Below are 19,998 nucleotides of genomic sequence, written 5' to 3' on the forward strand. Positions count from 1 at the left end.
ATTCACTTAAACTTTATCATAACCGAGAAAAGTACTTTGTACAAGATAGTTCGGTAACACTTTATTTCGATGGTCCACTTTAGACATTCTACTGACTACAAGGAACTTTGCAACTACAGGTCAACTAGCAGTCAGAGTATATTAGTAGACTGTCTGCTTAAATACACTTTATTTTGATGCTCCCCAACAGAAAGTCTACTAACTACAAGTAACTTTGCAACTACAGGTCAACTAGCAGTTAGTAGAGTATTAGTTCTTTTGATGCTCCTCAACAGACCTTCTACTGATTACAAGTAACTTTGCAACTACAGGTCAACTAGCAGTCATTAGAGCATTAGTCGACTGTCTGCTTAAATACACTTTATTTTGATGCTCCCCAACAGAAAGTCTACTAACTACAAGGACTTTGCCAACTACAGGTCAACTAGCAGTTATTAGAGTATTAGTAGACTGTCTGCTTTCTTTTGATGCTCTTCAACAGACATTCTACTGACTACAAGTAACTTTGCAATACAGGTCAACTAGGAGTCATTAGAGTATTAGTAGACTGTCTGCTTAAATACACTTTCTTTTGATGCTCCTCAACAGACATTATACTGACTACAAGTAACTTTGCAACTACAGGTCAACTAGCAGTTATTAGAGTATTAGTCGACTGCTTAAATACACTTTCTTTTGATGCTCTTCAACAGACATTATACTGACTACAAGTAACTGCAACTACAGGTCAACTAGCAGTCATTAGAGTATTAGTCGACTGTCTGCTTTCTTTTGATGCTCTTCAACAGACATTATACTGACTACAAGTAACTTTGCAACTACAGGTCAACTAGCAGTTATTAGAGTATTAGTCGACTGTCTGCTTAAATACACTTTCTTTTGATGCTCCTCAACAGACATTCTACTGACTACAAGTAACTTTGCAACTACAGGTCAACTAGCAGTTATTAGAGTATTAGTCGACTGTCTGCTTAAATACACTTTCTTTTGATGCTCCTCAACAGACATTATACTGACTACAAGTAACTTTGCAACTACAGGTCAACTAGCAGTCATTAGAGTATTAGTCGACTGTCTGCTTTCTTTTGATGCTCTTCAACAGACATTATACTGACTACAAGTAACTTTGCAACTACAGGTCAACTAGCAGTTATTAGAGTATTAGTCGACTGTCTGCTTAAATACACTTTATTTTGATGCTCCTCAACAGACATTATACTGACTACAAGTAACTTTGCAACTACAGGTCAACTAGCAGTCATTAGAGTATTAGTCGACTGTCTGCTTTCTTTTGATGCTCTTCAACAGACATTATACTGACTACAAGTAACTTTGCAACTACAGGTCAACTAGCAGTCATTAGAGTATTAGTCGACTGTCTGCTTAAATACACTTTATTTTGATGCTCCTCAACAGATATTCTACTGACTACAAGTAACTTTGCAACTACAGGTCAACTAGCAGTTATTAGAGTATTAGTCGACTGTCTGCTTAAATACACTTTATTTTGATGCTCCTCAACAGACATTATACTGACTACAAGTAACTTTGCAACTACAGGTCAACTAGCAGTCATTAGAGTATTAATAGACTGTCTGCTTAAATACACTTTATTTTGATGCTCCCCAACAGAAAGTCTACTGACTACAAGTAACTTTGCAACTACAGGTCAACTAGCTCTCAGAGTTTTAGTAGACTGTCTGCTTAATATCTGCTAACACTTTATTTTGATGCTCCCCAAAAGACATTCTACTGGCTACAAGTAACTTTGCATCCACATGTCAATCTATTCTACTAAACCGAAACCTAACCTAACAGCCTACTAATACTCTAATGAGAAGTGTAGTTGCAAAATGACTTGTAGTTAGTAGAATGTCTAAAGGGGACCATCAAAATAAAGTGTAACCAATAATTTCTGTTTATTAAACGTGCACACCGCATTTCACCTCAAAAAATAAGAAATTGTATTTTGCATTATTTTCATGACAATGTCTCATTATTGTAATCTGATAAAACAAACAATAATATATATTATAACTGTTAAGTTTTTGTACTGCTTTAAAGTTACACCAGTTAACATTGTAATAGTATTATAATATTTTTATATACATTTTGTATATAAATTTTAATATGTATTTTATATTTTACTTCAATACTGTAAAAAGTATCATATACTACACTGAAAAATATTGATGCATATACAGTTCTCTCAGAAATTGCTAGTAAATTTCACAATTAATTACAATGAAATGGAGAGTAATATTGAACTAAATGTGACATTTTGAAGTAGAAAAACTCAAAAATTAAAACATACTGCAATAATCTTTGAAAATTTCTTTACAGTGTAATAATGAATCACTGTTGAGAATAACAACAACAAAAACAACTGAAAAGTAAAAGATCTGGACACATTACAGTGATGGGAATTTTTATGGGGAAACAATATGCTGATTTGAAATGAAAATAATGCAATAATAATGCAAAAAAAAAAGTGTTGATTTGATATGAAAATAATGAAAATAATGCAATAATAATGCAAAAAAAGAATAATAAAGTAATTGTTTATGCAAAATATAATTCCTTTTGATTTTTGTGTGAAATGTCACCTGGACATGTTCTCACCTCAAACACAAAGGCAGATTTTTGCAAAAGAACTTAAATATCTTGTAAAGATTTTGTAAAAACTGTAAAAAAGTTCTTGAATATGTTTGTGTCACTCTTGTCAGTTCCATTCTGTCCAATTCTGCAATTATATCTTCAGTTATTGTTTTTTATTTCTTTCTTATGTAAATCTCTGCGGCCCATGCGAAATTTAATCCAGATGCTCTTCTCAAGTCAAACGCTCTCCTCAAATGAGATTAGTTTTCTGAACCCGTGACAAATGCCTCGGCCGGGACTGTCAGAGATGACAGCTCCCCGCTGCAGCTTATCAAATTCAGCAAATTCATTTCATACGAGATATAGCAGCGGTTGGTTCCGCAGATAATTATTGTGTTTGTTTGTGGGAATGTGGCTTTCAGTGGGATGAAAATGGCATTTCTCCTAGAATGACAGAAACACCTGCTGTCATCTGGACACAACAGGTCGAAAACTTCAGGATGGGAGAGTTGAGCTTCTGTCCAGTTGAGTTTGTTTCAAGACAGATTCTGTGACATCGTTTTTTTACTTGTATCATTATTCTTTTTCTCAGAATTGCGATTTTATATCTCACAATTCTGACTTTATTTCTCAGAATTGTGAGATATAAAAAATGTCTGAATTGTGAGATATAAACTTGCAATTGAGAGTAATAAATTAAGAATTGTGAGATATAAACTCAGAATTGTGAGAAAAAAAGTCGGGATTGCGATAATAAAGTCAGAGTTGTGAGATATAAACTTGGAATTGCGATAAAGTCTGAATTGTGAAATATAAAGTCAGAATTGTGAGAAATAAAGTCAGAATTGTGAGATATAAACTCGGAATTGTGAGGAAAAAAAGTAATCGCGAGAAATAAAGTCAGAATTGTGAGAAATAGTCGTAATTCTAAGATATAAACTCGGAATTGTAAGATAAACTCACAATTGAGATAATAATGTCAGAAATGTGAGATATAAACTTGGAATAGCAATAATAATCTCATATAAATTCGCAATTCTGAGAAATAAAGTCGGAATTATAAGATATAAACTCGGAATTGCGATAATAAAGTCAGAATTGTGAGATATAAAGTCAGAATTGAGATAATAAAGTCAGAATTGTGAGATATAAACTCCATACAGAGTTTTAAACTTGTAGTAATTCATATTCTGTGCCGCAGTCTCATAGGTAACAGTGAAAGTCTTGGTGTGGATCAAAGGTTAAACTGGCATAAACGGCACAGAAACTGTCCTCTTTGAGCTTCCTTTATTTTTGGGTGATGATCTGTGTTTTTCTCCTCATAATATCTTTTACTTTCTGACCTCAGCGAGTCTTCAGAGCGTCTGATATCTGTTAAAGCCCTCAGAGAGACTCTGCAGGATGGCAAACGTCCAGACTAATAATCAGATCATTGTGATGTAGTCTCGCTTTCATAGCCATCATCATTGTCTCTCTCTTTGTTTGTTTTATGGTCTCTCTGTAATCATGTCCTCAGCTGCCCTTGTGTTTGTGTGTTTCCAGTAATTAAACAGGAACGTCCTGGAATAGTCCTTGTGTGTGTGTGTGTGTGTGTGTGTGTGTGTGTGTGTGTGTGTGTGTGCTGATTTAGTATCTGTAGGTATGTGTATATAAAGTGTGTTTCCAGCACATTGTTTTACATTTCAATACACACTTTTATAGTGTTTTTAAGCAAACGCTGACATGCTATTGAACACCACCTTTATTTCAACATTAACAGATTATATTTTAAAAAATGCCATGTGTAGTAGCCTTTTTTAAAATCCCTTTATTTCTTATTTTTTCCCTAAAAATTTTCCAGTGTTTTTTTTTTTTTTTTTTCTCCATTCAGTTTTGTATTCTTATGTTTATATATCAACTGGACAACATGCTTTAAAACATAAACCTTTTTACATATGTACAACTTTAGAGATATACAAACATTTATAGATCCTTTGTTGAGATTCATATATTATTGAATTCATAGATTGCTTTTTTATTGCATATATAATAAATTAGATTAAATGTTTAATTGGATTCAATTAATTTTTATCACACACACACACGGACACATACACACAGACACATACACATGGACGCAGATGCACACAAACACAGACACACATGGACACACACACACACACCCATGGACACACACAGACAGACACACACACACACATGGACACACAGACAGACGCACGGACACACACATGGACACACACAGACGCTCACAGACAGACACACACATGGACACACACACACACGGACACACACATGGACACACACACACACACGGACACACAAACACACACACGGACACACGCACACACAGACACACATGGACACACACACAGACATGGACACAAACACACACTAGTTAAAGAGTGAAACATGTTTAATGTTACACTAATGTTATATTTTGTACTTTTTAAGTTTTGTTGACAGTTAAACTGTTTCTCCATCATTTAATGATATCAGACATTCACATCATCTTATCTTGAAACATACTTTTGTAGGTTAGGTTTTATTTGACTCTGGTTTATTTTTTTTCTGTTGTAAGACTTATTGTGTTTTTCATATGTATAAAGATTTGTATTTTATACATGCGCCTTGACAATCTGCTTCATAAGGCACTATAAAAATAAAGTTTTGTTGTTGTTATTTATATGCGGTTGATTTACTTTAATTACAAATACCTACAAAATCAAATGTGATCATCCTGGTGTGTGTTTGAATCCCATTAAAGACTGCTTACTGTCTCCATATGAATGATTTCATTGGATTCCCGCTGCGGGGAATCGACATCCGTACAGCACAATATGAGCCGCACAGCCCGACCTCAGTCAATACGGAGGCCTCTGACAGCTGTAATGAGGGTCCGTCCGCTGTGGCGTTGAGTCCACACTTCACTTTAATGTGTACTGCAGGGACGCGACTCCTCCGAGACACTCATAGATCTCCTCCGCTCACATCATGCGTCTTGATGACAGCCGTAGAGCCCAATTAAATGAATCAATGTCTGCCGCAGCAGCCGCGGAGATTTAATTGCTCTCAGCTACGTCAGAGTGAGTCCGACAGAGAGATATAAGTGCAAGGGGTCCCATTATGCTTTCTCCCGTGTTCATCTGTCTTTAGTGTGTAATGTTGCTGTTGAAGCATGAAAAAGCTCTGCAAAGTTCCAGTTCTTCTCTATATCAGTGTCAGTGTTTCTGAACTCCCTGAAACGCCTCCATTGTAGTCTTGAGTTTTCGTCACAATATTCCTCATTTAAATAATTCATGCACAGAATAAAGGGGCGGGGCCTGGTTGAGTTAGTTAGTAGTGTGTTGAAACTGGCGGTTATGGTAAGGGGCGGGACACATTTTAATAGGCGCTTTTACATTTTGCTTTGAAAGCGAATCTTCTGCTATCGTCTTGTCAGTCAGCTCCTCACTCTCGTGATGAATGAAACCTGACTCCTGCTGCTGATCTGTGCTGCGACTCAAACACATTTCCCAAACACGCTCGAAGCGCTTGACCAATCACAACACACTGCTCCAGCTGACCAATCAGAGCACATTGTGCTTTTCAGAAGGAGGGGCTTCATAGAGACAGAGCGTTACTGACAGACTGGGAAGAGAGGAGCTGCAACAATGGAGAATATGAGGAAAATAATCAACATTCAAACATGAAAACCTGTTCTAGTGGAGCACAAAAACAACATCAAGACTTTATCAAGGGCATAATAGGTTGTCTTTTAGGAATATACCTTGAATTATATGTGTGTTTGTGTTCAGGGAGCGTCCTCCAGTCTGGTGGTGAAGTTTGCAGACACCGATAAGGAACGAACCCTGCGCAGGATGCATCAGATGGCGGGTCAGCTCGGCATCTTCAGTCCCATGACCATCCAGTTTGGAGCATATGGAGCGTACACACACGCTGTAAGTCTCACACACAGATTACCATTTTTATAAGGTTCATTTGTGCCAAAAAAGAGTGGACTGCTTTGTATTATACATTTGTCCATGCCTACGGTCACTGGCTACTCAAGATATATTAGTGATGTGTAGGTTCTTTGTTTGTGTCATCTTGTTCAGCCTCTTTCCCATGGAAGCTTGTTTATAAAAAATAAAAAAGGTAACTGCAACTTTTTAATTTTACAATTCTGACTTTATTTCTCACAATTGCAAGTCTGTATATCACAATTGTGAGAAGAAATGTCAGAATTGCAAGTTTATATCTTACAGTTGAGTTATGAAGTCCTAATGGTGAGATTTAAACTCGCAATTATGAGAAAAAAAGTCTGAATTGCACCAGGTTCTAACCAAATGCAGTGCAATAAGATTACAGTAACAAGCAATTTGTCTGTTCACACCAGATGCGTCAAAATCAATCAAAAATCACAGCCAATCAGACACGTGTGGGCGGAGTCTCTCTGCAAGCGCACTGCGCTCGCAACCAAAGCAATCACAAATCACAACCAATCAGAAGATAGTGTGGGTGGAGTCTCTCTGCAAGCGCACTGCACTCGCAACCAAATCAATCCAAAATCACAGCCAATCAGAAGAGAGTGGGCGGAGTCTCTCTGCAAGCGCACTGCACTTGCAACCAAATCAATCACAAATCACAACCAATCAGAAGAGAGTGGGCGGAGTCTCTCTGCAAGCGCACTGCACTTGCAACCAAAGCAATCACAAATCACAACCAATCAGAAGAGAGTGGGTGGAGTCTCTCTGCAAGCGCACTGCACTCGCAACCAAATCAATCCAAAATCACAGCCAATCAGAAGAGAGTGGGCGGAGTCTCTCTGCAAGCGCACTGCACTTGCAACCAAATCAATCCAAAATCACAACCAATCAGAAGAGAGTGGGCGGAGTCTCTCTGCAAGCGCACTGCACTTGCAACCAAAGCAATCACAAATCACAACCAATCAGAAGAGAGTGGGCGGAGTCTCTCTGCAAGCGCACTGCACTTGCAACCAAATCAATCCAAAATCACAACCAATCAGAAGAGAGTGGGCGGAGTCTCTCTGCAAGCACACTGCACTTGCAACCATATAGAACCTGAGATTATCATTGTCATACTTTTGAATGTTGTTGTTCCAGCTGCAACGTTGAAGGAATAGAAAACGTTTCTAAAATAGAATTGAAAAAGTTGTTGTGAAATATAAAGTTGCCTTTTTTATTTTTTTATTTAGTGGTGGAAACAAGCTTCCATTGATATTTGTACTAGAAAACCAGACAAAAGCACTGATGAAGAGCGGTTGTTGTGTGTGTGTCTGCAGCAGATCATGCAGCAGCAGGCGGCGCTCATGGCGGCGACGCAGGGCTCGTATCTGAACCCCATGGCTGCGATCGCCGCCGCTCAGATGCAGCAAATGGCAGCTTTCAACGTCAACGGTCTGGTGGCTGCGCCGATGACGCCGTCTTCAGGTACGAGGAGTGATCCAAACACACACACACACACAAATAAAGCTTTAATTAAAGCAGGCAGCAGGATCAATCGCTCCTCTCGCAGGAAACGGTTTTCATCAGTTTGTGTTCTCCAGAGCAACAAGTGTTCGTCTCGGACGTTAATCTCACTGTTGTTTGTCACCACAAGGGTTTTTTGTTTTCATCCTTTTCAGCTTCTTTCCATTGCATTCACGTATCCACACAGAAGCTCTTACAAAACCTAGTGAGCAGACAGCATCGGGGTATCATTCATAAAGATAATCCCAGAATGCATTGCAATGAGTGGAAAAAAAAATTAATATTCAAATTCCATATTTGTTTGTGCTGTGCACTATGGAGGTCAGTAAGATTTTTTTAAAGAATAATTAACATTTCAGTTTGACTTCTGAAAGGCATAGAAACAATTATTTTATTTATTTTTTTGGTCTCAAACTTACTTTTTGATCTCGTCCTACAGCTTTTATTAGATTTTCTAATATTATTATTGTTATTTTAAAGCTTTTTGATGCACCAATTTGTGTAACTCAATTAATTTGACGAGGATGCCGAACAGGAAGTGATGTCATGTTGACATATTCACAGTAAACGTGTCATTGCTGTTGAATGGATCTCTGTTCACTAAGTTTTTTTTAAAGAAATTAATACTTTTGTCCATCAAGGATGCATTAAATTGATCAAAAGTGACATTTATAATGTTACAAAATATTATATTTCAAATAAATGCTGTTCTTTCAAACTTTCTATTCATCAAAGAATCCTGAAAAATAAAATGTGTCACAGTTTCCACACAAATATGACTGTTTTCAACATTGATAATAATCATAAATGTTTCTTAATCATCAAATCATCATATTAGAATGATTTCTGAAGGATCATGTGACACTGAAGACTGGAGTAATGATGCTGAAAATTCAGCTTTGATCACAGAAATAAATTACAAGGTCACAAGGTTTTGAAACAGAGCGAGTGTGTCTCTGTCAATCACAATCGCTCAGTAAAACACAAGGTGTGATGGGAAATGATCCGTCTCAGTTTGAGGATGAACCCGGGAACGCAGCCAATCTGATGCCTTTGACCAGAGAGTCCTTGACTGAAGAATACAGGAGTGGAGATTTGTGACGGATAATCCCAGACCCCCGTTTGACCCCCGTCACACACAAACACACACACACACACACACTCCTGATGTGTCTTCTGCTTGACTTTGAGCGTCCAGCTACAAAAGCCCGCTGACACCTCAGACGAAGGGTCACAAGGAATTAATTAAAGCGCTTCCTCTCCCTCTCGTCTGTCAGTTTTCCCGCTTTGATAATCCGTGATGTGGACACACACTCTTGTTACCCGTCAGCTTTAATCTGCCACGACTGAAATGCCCTTGGAGAAAAGCCGAAAGAAGTTGAACGATCAGTGTCAGGAGGGCAGCGAAGAGACGCGTCTGTGACCGGAGACCAGCACTTATTAATGCTTTGACTCGACCTCCTGCGTCCAGTGAAACATTCATTTCTACAGCGCTTCATACAGTACAGATTGTTTCAAAGCAGCTTTACAGTGACCAACAGGACAGTAACTATGAGACTATAATAATATGAGACTAATTGAGCTCTACAGAAGACAATAGTGTCGTTATTCAGCTCAAGTTTTGTTCTCATCAGATATTGTCAGTGCAGTCTATCGATATTACTTAATATTAAGTGTGAATATTTAGTATTTGTGATTGCAGGCACCAGCACTCCACCAGGCATCAGTGCCACGGCTGTGCCCAGCCTCGCAGCTCCCATCGGGGTCAACGGCTTCAGCGCCCTCCCTCACCAAACCAACGGACAGCCCACCTCCGAAACCATCTACACCAACGGCATCCATCCGTACCCAGGTGACACCGCATACTCGCTTCAGCCGCGTGTGTCGTGCTTTAGATGCTGGAGTCCCTTCACTGTCAGAACCAGCAATAAAGCAGCTAAAACAGTACAGAATCAGCACTGACAGAATCAGTATCAGAACCAGCAATAACTGAGACTAGCACAACAAGATACAACCTGTCTGAGCTGTTTTGACACATTGAGCTTTATAGTGCTTATGTGGGCAACACAGGTTCAAGTCTGGCCTAAGGCGGGTCTCTCTTTTTATTTTATTGGTTTTTACTGACTAATGCAGATATTCTAGTTATTATTTTATTATTATAGTTATTCCTTGTATGTTTAAAATGCATGTCAAGGAATGTTTGTATTCATGCAGGTTCAATAAATAAATAGAAATTTAGAAATTTTCTTTGGCCAAAATTATTATTATTATTATTATTATTGTTTAAACATTTCCATACTTATTTATTAAAGTAAAAAACAAGTCTGGCCTGAGATGTGTCTCTCTTTTTTACAATATTTAATGACTATTTTCAGTTATTATTTTCAACCTGGTCTCATAGAGAGACGTACCTGTGGGAATGTTTTCGCGAGTCGCAAAAATACGTACCAATACGTTCATATCACTGCAGTTTCAAACCGAAATGAACACTAGAGGAAGTAAAACGGCAAGCGCTTTTAACCGTTTTCATACACCGTTATGGGGCGTTCACACCAGACGCGGCTTGCGTGAATAAATCGCGCTATTCGCGCGTAGTTGGACGCTTGAACATTTTGAGTTTACTCGCTTCATTCGCACGTGAAATTCACTTCACAACAGACGCGAATTCGCGTCATGAGAGGGGCTTCTGCCAGGCGGCTCGTCTCGTTTCTGCACACTTCCTCTGAATAAACACATCAACTTGTCAGCAGAAAGTAGTTGTAAAATACGGCGAATAAGCTCAATTTGCCGGCTTTAGCTAGCTTGTAGTCTCAATATGTATATATATAGCTCAAATTGAGTAAAGAGCGTTTTTTACAACTTACCAGATTGTCCGACCTCCTCACTCACTTTCTTCCAAGCAAGATCCTTTTTATTTCTGTTTCTATAAAAGTATGAAGATCGTACAGCGACGATGATTTTGTCCGCCATTGTTGAATCTGGGGAAGAATGAGTCACGGTAAAAGAGCTCAAAGATGAGAGATTAAAACAGCACGATTACGGATGCTTTTTATGTCACATTTGCTTTTGTTAACACTATCGGGTAGGTTTAGGTGTAGTGTTGGTGGTACGTTATTTTAAAAAATAACGGAGCATTACACTTTTAGCGCCACTCACCGGACAAAGTTTCAAAACAGAACTGCAGTGATTCGTATAAAAACCAACGTTGTAAAAACGTACCATTTTCACGTTTATCTGTTCCGCAAAAAAAACGAACATGCTTTTAGCGCCACTCAGTGGACATTTCACATTGAAACTGCAGTGATATGTACGTATTGGTACTAGAGGCTGACGTTTTTTCGGGAACAAAATCACTATTAATCACTTGATTGGGACGGGACGGGAAAAAATGTTAGCTGGAGTGGGCGGGACCGGGAATCATAATAACAATACACAAATATAGTTTATATAAATAAACTATATATTTTAATTTTGAACTCAATTGTAGTTGCCCTGTCTTTTTATTCTCTTCTGTTTGCTTTGGTGTGGGTAGAGATAAGTTCAGAAACCCGGTATTAAATGGGCACCGTGGCAAATTATGGTGTATTGATGAGCTCTGACGTTAACGGTTCTGCTGTCGGTACTGGAGAATTTATGAAGAAAATACACATACATTTATTATTGCCATAAATACATTGTCTTGCTATTATATCTAGTCGCCAGCTGTTTCTGTATGCAATAATATTAGCACATTTGTCTATGAAGCATTTTTGCTATTCGCAATCCAGAAGAGAGAGAAGCTACAGCACGCGCACAACATCAAAGCCCCGTTTAATTGTGACGATGGAGGAGAGGACCAAACATTCAAACGTCAGCTTACACTTTAGGCCTGTGATATTAAGCTAATTTTATTTTTGATTTCGATTTTGTCTTCCAAGGATCATCAGAAAGAAGATATTTGTGGTAAAACTATTAAACTAGTCGCATTTTGTCTAGCACAACTTCCTTCCTTCACAGCAATGTGCATTTGTTCCTCCATGAACCCAAACTTAACGTCAGAATCAGCTCAACCGGTGATTGTTGTAAAATGCAGTCTTAAGTCATAATTATTATCAACGTTTTAAAACGTTGAAAGCACAATAATCCACGCAAGAGACGCTGTTCCCCGGGCTGAATTGTGTGTGCGCGCTCCTAAACGGATCGCATATAGATGAATTACACTTTGGGCTTCGGGTGCACGTCCAAACGATCAAATACACACACAAAAATATTTCTAAATACAGAATAGAGATCGCCAAAAAAATTCCTACCAAAAAAACACAAAACGGGAGTGGGAGGCAATGTGAGTCAATTTTCTGGGATTGGGACGGGACAGGATTTTCCCCCAGTTTTTTCGTTTTCGATTGGGATGGGACGGGATTTTTTTTTTTGTGGGAGTGGGATGGGAGAGGTTTGAAAATCCACTCCCATGTCACCCTCGAATGGTACGTATTTTGCGACTAGTGAAAACGTTCCCACAGGTGTGTTTTTCTAATGACACCAGGTTCATTATTTTAGTTATTCCTAATCTGTTTAAAATGCATGTGTCAATACTCAAAAAAACTCAAAAATAAATAAATAAATAAGCCTTTTTTCAAGATTAATGCATTTCAATTAATAGTAAATTTCTATCTAATTAAATATTTATTCAATTCAATTTGATAGAAATTTACTATTAATTGAAATGCATAAATCTTAAAAAAAGGCTTACAATTTTTGCATACATACATATACATATAAATAAGAAATTTGAGTAATTTTATTTGGCAAAATTAATTTAGAAAATCATTTTAAATTTATATATTTAAAATCTTTCATCATAAATCATGGCACTTTCTTGGAGTTTTATCAGTTGATCTAAACTAACCATATCATATCACTTATTCACTTATGAAAACATGTTCATAGTGGAAATTCAAAGCCATTATCTCTATGATTTTCATTTTTAATGTTTTTCCGAATACATCCTGCCACAAAAATGTGTAAAATTGAAGCACAGAGGAGTGTATCACATTTCATCTGTCTGAGTCTGTGAAACAACAGCTGTGTAAAAATAACTGTGTGTGTGTGTGTGTGTGTGTGTGTGTGTGTGTGTGCAGCACAAAGCCCGACAGTGGCGGACCCTCTCCAGCAGGCGTATGCCGGTGTTCAGCACTATGCAGGTGAGCCTCTGTCCGTCATGTGTGTCTGTGTTTCTATGAAGCGCTGAAAACATTATATGCTTTATGCCATGATGAGCTGAACTTTCCAAACAATCGTGTTCTACATCATCATCACATGACCGCATTATGTTGCATGTAGTATTGCACACATGTGGTTTCCAGTTTCAGAGAAATAAATGTGGTTATTTAGCATTTTTATTCAGTTTAGCTGATCAAATAATGAGTCAAGAAAGATGTGGAAATTCACAGCTGATGCATTGCATTGTGGGATGCAGTATGCTTTGTTGTGTACTGCACATAATACCAGTGTTATTCACAGAAAATATAAAATGAAAAGCTAATATAAAAATGAATAAAACTATTATAGTACTTGTATATACTATTAGAATTTTTATTTTTATATTTTCAGTTTCATTTTAGTAATTTTGTTGCTTTTGTCTTTTTTATTAGGGTTTTTAATTTATTTATATTTCAATTTTAGTTGTTCTTTATTTTTAGCTAGTAATTTTGGTGCTTCAGCTTAAACTTTTTTCAGTTAGTTTCCGAGGCTAATGTTCATTTCGTTTTTCATCTAATGTTTATATTTAGTTTTATTACAGCTTTATTTTAATTAACAACCACAACTGAAACTTGTCAAGTTTTAATTACACTGCAGAAAAATGTTTTCTTCCTTCTTTCTGTCTTGTTTTCCAGCACAAATATCTAAACATTCTTAAATCAAGATAACATTTACTGGAGAAGCAGAATTATGTTAGATATTAAGTCTTTTTTTTTTTGCTTAAAAATGTAACAAATATCTGTCAATGAAGTCAGAAAAATAATCTTGTTTTCCCTTTGAATGAAGTTTATTTTTCTGACCTCATCGGCAGATATTTGTTCTTGTTTTAAGCTCAAACTCACTTAAAATTGATCAATTTTCCAGTAAACAAGACTTAATATCTTCAGTCATTTTGCTTCTCCAGTAAATGTATCTTGATTTAAGAATGTTTAGATGTTTGTGCTGGAAAACAAGACTGAGGGAAGAACATCATTTTTTTGAGATTATGTGATTTCAACCGTCTGTTAATAAATATAATTGATAATTGAGGTGAAGCGGAGTAAAGATGAGTGTGAAAGGAAGATTCACACTCATATATTCTGGTGAATTCTCTTTCTCGCTCTCGGTTACAGCAGCCTATCCTGCCGCGTACGCGCCGATTAGCCAAGCGTTTCCCCAGCAACCAGCCATCATTCCCCAGCAACAGCGGGAAGGTGAGTGTGACTCCGCCCCCTCCGGATAAAAGGTGATAATTGCTCCGAGAGACAGACGGAAAGTTCCCAATAAATAATGGAAATGAAACGAGAGCTTGAGAGGGAGGAGATCATCAGAGCTTCATCCAAAATACAAAAGAAAGTCTGAATGTAGCCTGGAGCCAGAATGTGAGTTTAGATTTTTTCTGTTGTCAGCGTTTGATTCTTAGACCTTAAGAACGACACACAGTTTGATAATTACAGTTTTTGTCAGTAAACTGATGTAAAGAAGCTCTCGGTTCATTCTGACATAAAGATTCTGTTTGTGTTTTTATTGAGGAGAAATCCTCACTGAACTTTCTGTAAATGTGCAGCTCTTGTAAGAAGCATTTTCTCAATTAAATTAATTTGAAGTTGCTCACAATCATCGTAATGAGTTGTGAAGGTGTTTTGAAGTAGTTAATTTGATTGTAATGATTGTTGTTTGCCCGGCGGGATGTAGTTGACCCTCAAACTTAATCCAGAACAGACGGAGAAACACAGAGGACTAAACCAGACAAACATACAAACCAAATCTATTTCACAGTTATTTTGTTTGATTTTATGTTTTGTCCTTTTACGTGATTTGATTTTAATATATTTTATTTTATTATTTTACTTCGTTTTATTTCATTTGAGTTTTCAAATTAATTTTATATTTTATTTAATTTTATGTTTTGTCTTTTGTTTTATGTGATTAGATTTTAATATAATGTTTTGTTTTGTATTGTTTTATTTAATTTTTTCTAATATATTTTAATTTGTTTTGTCTTTTGTTTTATTTTATTAGATTTTTTTCATAGTATTTTTTAATGTAATTTAATTTTGTCTTATGTGATTTTCATATATTTTAAGTTATTTTTTCTTTTGTTTTATTTTATGTGATTTTTTCACAGTATTTTTTATTTTGATTTTGATATATATATATTTATTTGTTTTGTATTTTGTTTTATTTGGTTTTAATATTATTTTTTTATTTTATTATTTAATTTTATGTTTTGTCTTTTGTTTTATTTTATTTTTCTAATATATTTTAACTTTTGTCTTTTGTTTTATTTTATTAGATTTTTTTCATAATATTTTTTTATTTTATTTTATTTTGTCTTTAGTTTTATTCTGTGTGATTTTAATATATTTTAATTAGTTTTTTCTTTTGTTTTATTTTATTAGATTTTTTCACAGTATTTTTTATTTTATTTAATTTTATGTTTTGTCTTTTGTTTTATTTTATGTGATTTTAATATATTTTTATTTGTTTTGTCTTTTGTTTTGTGATTTGATTTTAATATATTTGATTTGATTTTTTTAAGTTTGTGTGTTGTCTTTTATTTTATTTGATTTTAATATATTCTTTAGTTAATTTAGTGTTGTCTTTTGTTTTATTTAATTTGATTTTGATATATTTTAATTTATATTTTGTCTTTTTTATATTTTTTATTGATTTTATTATTATTCTTTAGTTAATTTTATATTTTGTCTTTTGTTTGATTTGATTTTAATATATTTTTTAAATTTGATTTTAATTGTATTTTTTGTTTTATTATTCAATTGTATGTTTGGTCTGTTGATTTATTTGATTTTAATATTATTCTTTAATTACTTTTATATGTTGTCTTTTGTTTTATTTGATATGCTTTTAATATTAATATTGATATTTTAGTTTAGTCTTGTCTTTTGTGTTCTTGTTAGCACTCATGGTTTCCTCCATTAGCCCTGTTTTAATGACAGCACAAATCTCCAGTCTCTGTCATGCCATGAAAGAGTCAGAGTTTCCTGCCAAGCTCCAGGAGACACTGAGGAATTATTTATGTTGATCCAATTTTCCCAAAAGCCTCAACACCCTGGAAGAGTCTGGATGACTTCAAATCCCATATCCATGTTTAATCAAATATCCGTTTAACAAAGACGCTAACGTCTGAATCCTTTACCAGATCACAGGCTGAAAACAGGTGGCAACAGAACAATCCTCCTTTGAATATGTATCAGCATGCGCGCCGCTCGGCCTTCTGGGTACGGGTCTGTGTGAAATCTAATTTGCGTGACTTTATCTTTCTCTCTCGCAGGACCGGAGGGCTGTAACCTATTTATTTACCACCTGCCGCAGGAGTTCGGCGACGCGGAGCTCATGCAGATGTTTCTGCCCTTTGGCAACGTCATTTCCGCCAAAGTCTTCGTGGACCGGGCCACCAATCAGAGCAAATGTTTTGGTGAGTACCCACAATGCCACTTCACTTAGCACAATTAGTTTGTCTCGTGCCTTTATTTCCCGCGTCTGCACTAATCAAGTCGCAATTAACGCTCGGGAAGTGGCGTCGTGCCTGAATGCGCAAGCATGCAGATTCACACACTTTTCCCGCCACGCTTCCCTCATCAGCCAGCGGTTATGAGATTCTTCCCGCCGGAGGCTTGAGAACTCATTCCCGTCTCCCTCATAGCCATCATTTCCCTCACGTCTCACACTTTACCACAGATTGTTTTACTTTTCCAGTCAGGACTGATGCCACACACACACTCACACACACTCACACTCACACACACACACACACACACACACACACACACACACACACAAACTCACACACACACACACACACACACACACACAAACTCACACACACACACACACCAGTCTTACTATAATATAGTATAATTATTCATTAGCTTATATATATACATATATATATATATATATTAATTTTAGTGTATTTTTTGTTATTTTGTTATGTGATTTTGTCAGCAGTTTTAGTTTTTGTTCTTTTTAAATATTACTATTTAGGTTTAATTTACTTTTATTTCAGTTTTAGTTGTTATTTATTTCCAGTTAGTCATTTTATTGCTTTAACCAAGTTTAAGTTTTTGTTCAACTTTAATTTTTATTTTTTATTTATTTTATTTTTTATATATTTTGTTTTTCGTCTAATATTTATATTTTATTTATTCAGCTTTATTTCAATTAACCAAAATATTTTTATTAGTTTTAGTTTTAAAATAAATAAATAAATCTAAAATAAAACTATTAAAAATATTTTGTTAATTAAAATAAAGCTGAAAAATAAAATATAAATATTAGATGAAGAACAAATTCTAAGTTGTTTGTCTAATATATATATATATATATATATATATATATATATATATAAAATAAATATTAGATGAAGAACTTATAAAATGAAAAAATAGAAATGTTTATTTTCTAAGTTTATATAATATTTATATTTTTTTCCCAGCTTTATTTCAAACAAAAATCTTTTTTATTAGTTTTATTAGTTTTTGATGTTTCAAAAAATGATATTTTGTTTAATTTTATGTTTTGTCTTTTGTTTTATGTGATTATATTTTAATACATTTTATTTTATTATTTAATTTTAATTTTAATTTATTATTTAATTAAAACTAAATAAAACTAAAGTTTAATTTGAAGAACTAAAATGACTAACAGTAAGTACATAAAAAATAAAACTATACATAAATTGATTAAAATAATAAAATATTTATTATAAATAATATAAATAACTATATTATAAATAATAAAAAAAGATTTTTGTTAATTGAAATAAGTCTGAATCTATAATATAGAAATATCAGATGAATAACAGAAAATAAAAAAATAAATGTTTATTTTCTAAGTTCTTGATCTAATAATTATATATATTTTTTTTTTTCAGCTTTATTTCAGTTAACACAAATGTTTTGAATAGTTTTATTAACGATAAAAACCCTTACCCACATGAGCATCAGTCTTACCCAGAATTCCCTTGCCCTCTGCACTGAGCGTCTCGCAGCTGCATGGAAAGCGTGAAGTGCTTCCTGCGTGGATCATTATATTTCTCATAAAGCTTCTTCCTGCCTTCAGTGCGTCGACGCATGCTGAGGTCTCTTTCTGCATCTTTACATTTAAAGTTTATTTTCATCACTATTCATTAAGATCTTGGCTGTCGAACACGAGCGCGGCGTCTCGGTTGTCGCTCCGCGCCTGCAGGCTCCCTCCGAAGTTGCAGTAAAATTAGATAAAGACGCTGCTCAGGAAGGAAATTAAATCAGGTCTTTTTCATCAGCTTCCTCCGGTGTGGAGACGAACACATTCTACCTCATTACTTCATCATGTCAGCGGAATGTGCTGGAATTAGAAATCCGTGTGCATTTATCATCAGTGACGGGCTAAACATGCGCCGCTCCCGCCGTGTTTATCTGAACCTCTTGATTCAGTGGGTCGGTTAAACACGTTCACTGCGTAAAGCGGCGGCTGATCGTGTTTCAGTGATTGATTGCGTTCTGTACAGTGTTGCTGGAGCTCCAGATGATCACTGAAACACAGATGTGATGTTCATTTGCTGCTGTATGAATGTCTTTCTGCACATCTGTGTGTGAACTCTCTAGCGCCACCAGAGGTTCAAAGTTTCACATTTTAGTTTGACTTTTGTGACTCTTGAAGACCAAACCGTAATGCCTAGAGACTTGAAACTTGGCCAGATGGTAGGTCTCAATTTGGGGAGAGACTGACATGGTATGACCCCAATTAGCCAATAGGTGGCGCTACAGCGATCAAAAACGTGAAACTGCTCATAAATCCTAGACCGTTTGTCGTAGACTCAATGCCTAATATCATTGGAATCCTTGGCTCAAGAAGGACAAAACGTGTATCTCCGATTTCATTTGCGCCATTTTGAATTTTGTCCAAAGCCTACTTTTGCAAAACTAGTCCTAGGTTATTCACCCAGTGCAGACATGTTCTCTGGAGACTGAATATCAAAAGTTACCCCAAAAAAGTTGATATTTTGATTCACGGCCGTTAAGGGGCGCCAAAAACATTCAAAATGGGCGGGGCCACTTTTACTAAAATGGACTCTTGAACGGAATGAGATGTTTTCACCAAATTTGGTACACATGTGTAGGGGCTCCATCTTTGGTCACAGGAAAAAAATCGTGGTGATTGGACACTAGACGGCGCTATAACATGAAAAAATTAAAGCTGCAAGCAGCATTTACCGGGGTTCAAGCACTTTAAGGTATTATATTTTATTCAGCAAGCATGTAAACACTTAGATCATAGATGGAAAAGATCATTTACAGCCAATACAGGCAATTCAGTAAGGAAAAATATGTTTTTTAAAGGTTTTTTGACAGTTATAGTGCCACCTGTTGCCCGATCTCCAGGACTTTTTTTGTGTGTCCTCAGAGTGTGTCCATACATATGCATGTTAATTTTGGTGAAAATATCTCAGTTCGTTTTGAAGTTATAGATACTTGTATATAGGAAAGCATAAAAAATGACCCAAGAATGTCTTTGATTGGATTTTTTTGGCACTTCCTATCAAAATTTTGACATTTGGGCTTTAATATTTAGTCAATCAACTTAGGTTTCGTGTTTCCTACACTGGTTTCGTCTCGATCGGACTAACGGTTTCGAAGATATTCGCAAAGGTTTTTTAAGCGCTAAATCACAACGTTGCACAAAAGCCAAAACCTGGCATGTCTGGTATCGT

General features: G+C 35.7%; 1 protein-coding gene across 9 annotated transcripts in view; it reads left to right on the forward strand.

Annotated features, from left to right (window-relative positions):
* LOC127500066 (CUGBP Elav-like family member 4) overlaps positions 1–19,998 on the forward strand; it is a 121,476-nt gene that overhangs the window by 84,246 nt on the left and 17,232 nt on the right. For 5 of the 9 annotated variants that reach the window (XR_007926247.1, XM_051870947.1, XM_051870954.1 and 2 more), the window contains 6 exons: positions 6,393–6,536; positions 7,880–8,027; positions 9,769–9,918; positions 13,184–13,246; positions 14,417–14,497; positions 16,579–16,722. Coding sequence is in view for 8 of the 9 variants with exons in the window: in XM_051870947.1 (XP_051726907.1) it covers positions 6,393–6,536; positions 7,880–8,027; positions 9,769–9,918; positions 13,184–13,246; positions 14,417–14,497; positions 16,579–16,722 (730 nt within the window). In the remaining variant the exon portion in view is untranslated. The remainder of the gene's footprint in view (positions 1–6,392; positions 6,537–7,879; positions 8,028–9,768; positions 9,919–13,183; positions 13,247–14,416; positions 14,498–16,578; positions 16,723–19,998) is intronic. The other 4 variants (XM_051870948.1, XM_051870951.1, XM_051870950.1 and 1 more) reach the window with 3 other exon arrangements.

Source organism: Ctenopharyngodon idella, chromosome 18 (assembly GCF_019924925.1).
Source record: "Ctenopharyngodon idella isolate HZGC_01 chromosome 18, HZGC01, whole genome shotgun sequence".
NCBI classification, from domain to species: Eukaryota; Metazoa; Chordata; class Actinopteri; order Cypriniformes; family Xenocyprididae; genus Ctenopharyngodon; species Ctenopharyngodon idella.